We start from the raw sequence: 7406 nt of genomic DNA, 5'->3' as shown, positions 1-7406 counted from the left end.
ATGGTCGCCTACTTCATGTTGCTCTCCCCTTTTAAATTTGTATGCTGCCACAAGGTCCCCTCTCAGCCTTTTCTTGGAGAGGCTGAAGAGGTTAAGGTACCTTAGCCTTTCCTTGTAGGGCCTTCCCTGCAGGCCTCTAATCAGGTGAGTGTCTCTTCTTTGGACCCTTTCCAGGTTTTCTGCATCCCGCTTGAACTGTGGCGTCTAGAACTGGACACAGTAATCCAGCTGCTTTCCTTGAAATATTAACTTCAAAGCTGAGTCCAGGCATGGAAACTTTCAGCCCCAAGAAATTTTTGTTTGAGTAAGTTATCAGTAACTGAAAAAGTGATTCTATATTGCAAGCAAGAACTCCATTCTAGCTATAGCATCTGTCATGCTTCCAGTATTATATTATACATATCCTAATTGTGTCTGTCTCTAATGTAATGTATTTCATAACAAGTACAGACACTCCTTGACTTACAAGGTTTCGAGTTACAACATTTTACACTTAGAACATTTACAATGTAATCTAAACTTCCCTTGCTGTAACTTGAGACCGTTGCTCCTTCTTCTCTCATCCACCAGCACTGAGAACGGTCTAGCTCCATTGTACTTCGAACTTCCCTTCAGGTAGTTGGCCCTTTCTGGCCTCTGAGAGAGATAGTGAACCATGGACATGGGGGCAAGCAAGAAGGGATGTGGATCTGTCCCCACACAGTCATAACCAGACTAGGATCCACAGCTGGATGTGCTCAAGTCTTAAGGCAACTGCAAAGGGTGCCACTGCAAAGCCAACTGCACAGGGTGCCACTGATGCCCTCTACAGGATGCATTTTCCACTGAGTAGCTGGGTATGGGTAGGGTCCTAGGCCTGCATGCTGACCCAGCCTGGTGTCCCAGGACCTAGGCTCCGCAATGGAGATATTAGACAGAGCACAGCAGAGAAACGGCAGAGCTATGTGCTGGCCCCTCCCCTACCAGGGTGGGATGCTGGAATCCTACCTTCCTGGCAGAGCAGGGAGCTGTGCGCCTTCTCCTCCAGGATCCCGCCCGGCTGTGGGGAAGCAGCATCAGACAGAAGGTCAGGAGAAGGCACTGCCCATACCGGAGCCTGGCTGGCCCTTGGACCTCTGTAGGTATCGCAGCCTCAGCTTCCACTGGGCACAATCTGCCTGCCAGGCTGCGCTGGGCTGGGGCCATCTAGATATCAGCACCTCAGGTCTAGGGCTCCCACCACTTCCTAAACAGACTGTTTGGAGCCCAGTGGTCACATCACATCGCACGCCCACTGCGGCTAACACCTAACCCTGCTGTGAGCTCCCATATGTCAATGTGACAAGGCAGCACTTGACTGGGCAGGCAGATGGACAAATTTATGGCAAGGATTTGTTTTCTGTGGCAAGACGAAAAATATCACAATGGGCAACTTGGTCTGTATCTGCTAAGAAGGAAGACTGAGATATACCACCCCCTCTCTGTGTTGTCCGATTGAGAGATGGACCCTGGCCAAACTGACCTGGACATGCAGGGGCTTTATCACAGTGTCCACTCTCCCCTGGGCAGGTGCTATAACCACCTCATTGCCACACAGCTCCTGGGTGTGCAGGGCCTCGGTGCTGACAGTGAAGTTCACTTCCCCTGCAGAGAAGGAAGGGTGATGTGAGGAAGGAAAGGACAAGTGAAGGGTAGACTGTGTTAAAGGCTGAGTTGTGTGGGAGGAGTTTCCATTTAGGGGCAGCTTTCCTCTCCCCCAGCTCTGGCTGTCCCCCCGCTGACTTGGGGCACAGCCAGACCCCTTACCAAGGCTGGTGGCTGTCACCTCCCACTGGAAGGTTTTCCCCTCTTCTGCACAGAGGCAGCTGGTGTAAGCGCTCTCCTCGCCAGCCTGTGCCTGGAACTGCGTAGACTCCACCAGTGTCACCTGCACCTATGGGACCCAACATGAGACCTCTCTTAGGGTTCCTGGGACATGCTCACTCAGCAGCTCCAGACAGGACGTAGCACCTTGGGGCTCAGGCTCAGCTCATTGCCAGGTGCTGGCACCAGTGGGCCCCTGGGTCCCATCTCCTGTGGCTGCTGGGTTACGTTTGGCACCACTGGCACTACTGCTCATAGGCACCAGATCCAAGGCATGGGACCCCATGGCCTTAGCATGTTATTGTAACTCTGCTCACCTTGATGCATTGCAGCAGGTAGTTGAAGACAGTGGCCTTTAGGGTGAAGGCCTCTCCACGGATCACAGAACATGGCAAGGCCAGCTCCACAAAGAACGGCTTGAAAGCTGTCAAGGTGGCCGTGGAGGAAAGTCCAAAGCCAACATCTGCCGTGCAGAACATCCCGGCCTTCCACTCTGTGATGCTGTCAGGGACGGTGACTGGGACATTGTTGGAGCCCTCCTCGCTGGATAGTGCGGACACAGAATAATGTCAGAAAGACATAGCCCAGGTTTCCTTTGATTGCCATCCCAGCCCTGAGCCAGGATGGTACTGTTTCTGCTCCCTTAACTGGAGGAGCTGAGCACTTAGAAACTAGTGTCCAGCGTGAGTTCTTATGACTGGGTATTAGGTTCCTGCCAGGGAAATCGCTGGTCAGGGCACACTTGGTGACAGGCAGCTGAGGGGTTGTGAGCCTGCCCCTTCACTGGACAGTGCAGGCACCAACAGATAAGTGAACACAGAGGTGGACATTGCCTGCTGGACATGGCCATTAGAGAAGACCCTGCCTGACCCTCCCTTTCCCTGGTGTGGGCCACAGGGGAGGCTGCACAGAAATACGTCAAGACCAGACCTTTGGACTAGGCAGAGTTGTCAGTGGGATCTTTTCTTCATTTCTTCCTAATGCACTCAGGTCAGAAAATGCTGGATCTGCCCCTGAGGCTCTAGGGCTCTCCCTTTGCTGGAGAGAACCCTCCCAAGAGATCCCACTCTGGACCCATCTCATATACCTGGACCCAATGCATATACCATCCCTGGGTTTCCTAATGCCTTTCCCTCTCTCTTGGTCCTGAGATTGGGAACAGCTGCCCAGAGAGTGATCCCATGTCCCTACTGCCTTTTTATTTTCCCTCCCCTGTGTTGGGCTCCTCTCTATTGCAATAGCGTGCTTGAATGGGGTATGCAGCACACCTGCCCTTGGTGCTGGCTTAGAGGGGGCACCAATATGGTATTGCCATGGAAGAGGGGAGTGAAGAGGGCACCAGGAGTCCTGGGGATCTGCATATCACTGCCTGAACCAATGCAGCAGCCCAATCTGGCACTGCTATATCAGCTGGGTGATCGGGGCAGCTACGACTCCATTCCACCTATCTCCCTCCCATCCCTTCTCTCCTGGGGAGGAGGAGTCAGCACTACAGCTAACTACAGTGTTCCCTCTGTTCTGTGTTTGCAGCTGGAGCATAATGGAGATCAGTTCTGCTTGGCAGGTCTGCTGTAAGTCTGCACTCACCCCACAGGGACCAGATCCCACAGCCATGTCTCTGGGAAGTACGCCCGCAGTTCTGGCTCTTCATGGATGTTGGATGATGCATGGATGGGATCTGGCATGGCATTGTCCAGGGAAGGCCCAGGAGCTATTCCTGCCACCCCTAGAGGCAGCATATCTGGGGTCAACCCTAGATAATGCAGAAAGGACATTGGGGATCCCGTATCACTGCTTACCAGGCTTAGTGCCATGGGTAACAGCTTCTGGGTGGAACAAAACCTGTGCAAAATCAAGTCACAGAATCACAGAGAAGTAGGGCTGGAAAAGACCTTGAGAGCTCATCTAGTTCAAGCCCTTGCCTGAGGCAGGATCATCCCTACCCAAACCTATACATGTCCATTATCTAACCTCTTAGCAAAGCTACCAGTCCTAACACAAAACCAAACATAACAGCCTAAATTACCACAGGTAAAGGAGGGTGCCCACACAAGCCAACCTCTAAACCCCTGGTTTATAAGGACAGTTGCCTCCATGAAGTATGTGAATGATCAGAAGCCTTTTCTTCCACTTACGGAAGAGGAACAGCAAGAGCTCTGCCTTTCTCATGCTCTAACTCTGATTGGCAGCATCAGGACCAGGATTACAGCCCAGGTTCTGGGCCTGATCCAGGAGCCCTTGTCTTATTTGCTTCAGGGGCCAGAGGGTGAATTTAAAAGGAGAGAAAAAGGCAGGGCCCAGTTCCTGTCCCCACTGACCTTCACCGTATCGGGCACCTGTCAGGTCTGTGCGGGAGTAATAGATAGGCATACGTTCTTCAGTCAAGCAGGGCATCCTGATGTTGGCGTTCGTGCAAACTTTCAAAGCTGCATTCTGGAACAAGAGAGAAGGAAAAGCATCAGTCCCAGCAACACTACTAGCTGCAGTGGGACGGTCTTTGTGACTGCGCCCTGGAATGATAAATGATCCCATAACATAACATGACAGTTAGCAGGGGATCAGCCCTATCCTGGTTACCAGGGAACATGTAGGACTTTGCAATTGTAGATCAATATTTTATAGATGGGACCTCAGAGGACAGATATAGGAAAGACCCATCAGGTCATCTCTTCACCATGTTCTCCTGGTTGGGGTTGATCCATACAGTGCTTCTGCCCAGCATTTTGCTTTTAGTTTTGAAAGACACAAGTGAGGTCTGCAAGATCCAGGAGCTAGTTCCAGCCTTACAGATCACATATTGGTTTGTTAATCAGCTGATCTGTCCTCTAATAATTGTACCCTTTTGCTCCCAGCTATGTCTTAGCAGTGGCAGTGTGGCTCAGTGCTTGGGTCCCATGCCTGGAGGTCAAGAAGCAGGGGCTCTCTCTCATCCTCTGCTGTCAACCTGCCTTGTGACCTATAGTGAGTCACTCACTTTGTATAAGAAATGCCCAGTACCTCACATTACATTTCCCCAGGGGTTCCTTCTGCCCTTCTAGAATGACGATTCCATCTGCATTTTAGCCTCTGGAAAACAGGACTGAAGAGGGGCACACACCATCCCCACAACACAGCTGTGACTGCCTGATGGAGGTGAACAGCCAGTGGGAAGGATTCAGAGGGAACATACTACAGAAAGCAGATGTGAAGAGTGATGTGTGGACAATCAAACATACAAGTTCAAAAAGAGTCATAGAATTGGTATAGAGAAGCTATTCCACGGTCACTGCTTATGATACCTACTCTTACCCTGCTGTAAACGGAATCTGAACTGTGCTTGTTTCCCCTTTCATGCAACATGGTCAGGCTACTGCAGTTTAGCTTTCACTTACCTGAGGAACAGAGAGAGGACATAAACAGTTACTGTGAACATTGTCTACCCTGAAACAAGTTGCCACCTCTTGTTAACTCACTGCACGTTGCTTTTTTGTGCACATGCTCAGAGACCGTGCCCTTGTGCTGTGTTGTGCTGTCCTGATTGGAACTGCAGTCCAGCTACCCTCACACCACTAGGTGTAGCTACCCTGAATAACCCAGGGCTTAGCTGGAGAAGCTTAGGAGAAAAGTCACAGCAAGAGGAGAGGGAGTATGGAGCATGCAGGATCACAGGACAGCTGAAACCCCCCTGCAAGCATGAACAGACTGTGATTTTTGGAGATCTGTAATTCAGCCACGCTTAGGTTGAATTTCCCAGTGGTGCAAGGGACACCTCACGGACTCCTAGCTGACATCGCCACCGTATTTCACCTGTCTGCTCTACTGCTTATTACTTACACAACTAGAAGCATACTTTTGCATTGGCCATACAATTTATTTCCCCCCAATCTTCTGAGAAAATGCTGAACTGTTTCAACCAAAACTTTCCAAAGAAATGCAGCCCATGGCAGAAATCTGGCACAGGAGATCTAAGCCCAGCTTTAGTCTGACAGCTTTATAAGACACTGAGAAGTCTTCTAACAGGAAGTGTCAGGCCACCTTAATTGTAATCATTGCTACCAGCCTTTGATATAATATATATCTACCCAGGAGTGGGCTATGGTGAGGTTTGAGGGTTAATGCTCTGTGGATTTCCCACAGAGTCTGTCCCTGGTTAGAGCCCTCTCTAAGTATGTCAGAAGGCTGGTGCAGTGAATCCCAGGGGGATTTCACTAGGAGCATCCACCTAGAATGATTCATAGAACAGGCCAGACCCTAGTTGGTGAGATGTTGCCCCTGGGATGCCAACAGCTTTCAGCATATGGGAGTCAGCGAAGCTCTAAAAAAGGCACAGGGGAAGATCAAGGGGGAAGTTGTGGGTGCCATTTCACCCCCATGTCTAATTTGTGCTCCACTTAGAATTTAAAACAAACCACCAGGCAAGCACAGCTGCATTTCTTTTCAGGTGGAATAAAGAGAATCAATTAACTCCATGGCTCATTATTATCTACTTGATTTCTGCTAAGCTCTTCCCTCCATAGGTGTTACCAACCCTATGGTGAAGAGTGGGGGCGAGACTGCTTAGGAGGGGCTTTGAGGGGAAGGGGCTCTGAGGGGCCATGAGGGACTGGATGGGGGGATTGTGGGCACCAAGGGGCTTTTGGGAAGAGGGGGCTTATGGGGTGCAGGGGTGTGGGGTGAAGAGGAGCTGGAGCATTATGGGGATGGAGTGGTTTGAGGGGCAGATGGGACAGTTGTTTTGGGGCCCAGGTGGGTGTTGGAGTGAATGGGGGTGAAACGAGCTGTGAAAAGAGTTTGGAATAAGAAGGGTGAGGGAGCACAAGGGTTTTGACGAGCTCCAGTGAGGTCTGAATGCACAGAAGGGCAGGGGAGGGCTCAGCAGGGTGTGAGGGGGATGGTAAGGGTCAGGGGCCTGGGACATGATGGGGAGGAGCCTGTGCAAGGTGCAGCAGGTTCATGGGGGCTGTGACAGTCAGGGGGATGGTGGAATCTGATGGGGTCGGGGCAGGATGGGGTGGGGCTGAGAATGGGGATACGTGGGATAACAGGGGGCAGAGATGGCAGGGGCAATGCAGGGAAAGCAGTGAGGGGCACTGGGTGGAGTGCCTGAGGGACTTGAGTGGGGTTGCAGGAGGCAGTTCAGTCCATGACCAGGTTGCGGGGTAACAGCTGTGCTACCCTGGCACCAGATGCCTGCCCCACCCTGGAGCTGGCAGTCCCCTATAGACTCAGGTGCTTTTGCTGGGATCACAGTCTGACTAACACAGCATCTGGCATATTAGCAAAACTTTGAGTTTCTTTTTATTTTGAGAAAAATCTACGTCATGCTGTGGGACAATGCACCACATCGCTTGCACCCCCTCTTTCTCAGAATCCTGCATCTGCCCATGGCTAGGTGTGCCCCATACCTGAAACAAGCTGTAGGTGTCAGAATGGGTCTGGAGAGAAGGAAGCTGATACCCAAATGGTGGTGGTCGCCTTCGCGGTGGCCATGGCTGTGACGGTGGCAGTACTATCATAGGTTCAGACACGTCACTTTCAGGAGGAGGAAGTGGACGTACTGGACGATTCTTGGGGTTAACCGCTCT

The 7406-nt window shown here is 51.3% G+C and overlaps 1 protein-coding gene across 1 annotated transcript in view; it reads right to left on the bottom strand.

Moving 5' to 3' along the window:
• Positions 1-583: 583 nt before the first annotated feature.
• LOC102375679 (alpha-2-macroglobulin-like protein 1) overlaps positions 584-7406 on the bottom strand; it is a gene marked incomplete at its 5' end in the record, with an annotated part of 12769 nt that continues 5946 nt past the window's right edge. Inside the window, 8 exons of the mRNA XM_014527765.2 lie at positions 584-636; positions 988-1039; positions 1502-1623; positions 1786-1912; positions 2160-2385; positions 3430-3595; positions 4161-4275; positions 7227-7402. Coding sequence (XP_014383251.2) covers positions 584-636; positions 988-1039; positions 1502-1623; positions 1786-1912; positions 2160-2385; positions 3430-3595; positions 4161-4275; positions 7227-7402 — 1037 coding nt within the window. The remainder of the gene's footprint in view (positions 637-987; positions 1040-1501; positions 1624-1785; positions 1913-2159; positions 2386-3429; positions 3596-4160; positions 4276-7226; positions 7403-7406) is intronic.

The sequence above is a fragment of the Alligator sinensis genome, unplaced genomic scaffold, assembly GCF_000455745.1.
Source record: "Alligator sinensis unplaced genomic scaffold, ASM45574v1 scaffold2268_1, whole genome shotgun sequence".
NCBI lineage: Eukaryota > Metazoa > Chordata > Crocodylia > Alligatoridae > Alligator > Alligator sinensis.
This window is presented reverse-complemented; position numbering and strand designations above follow the sequence as displayed.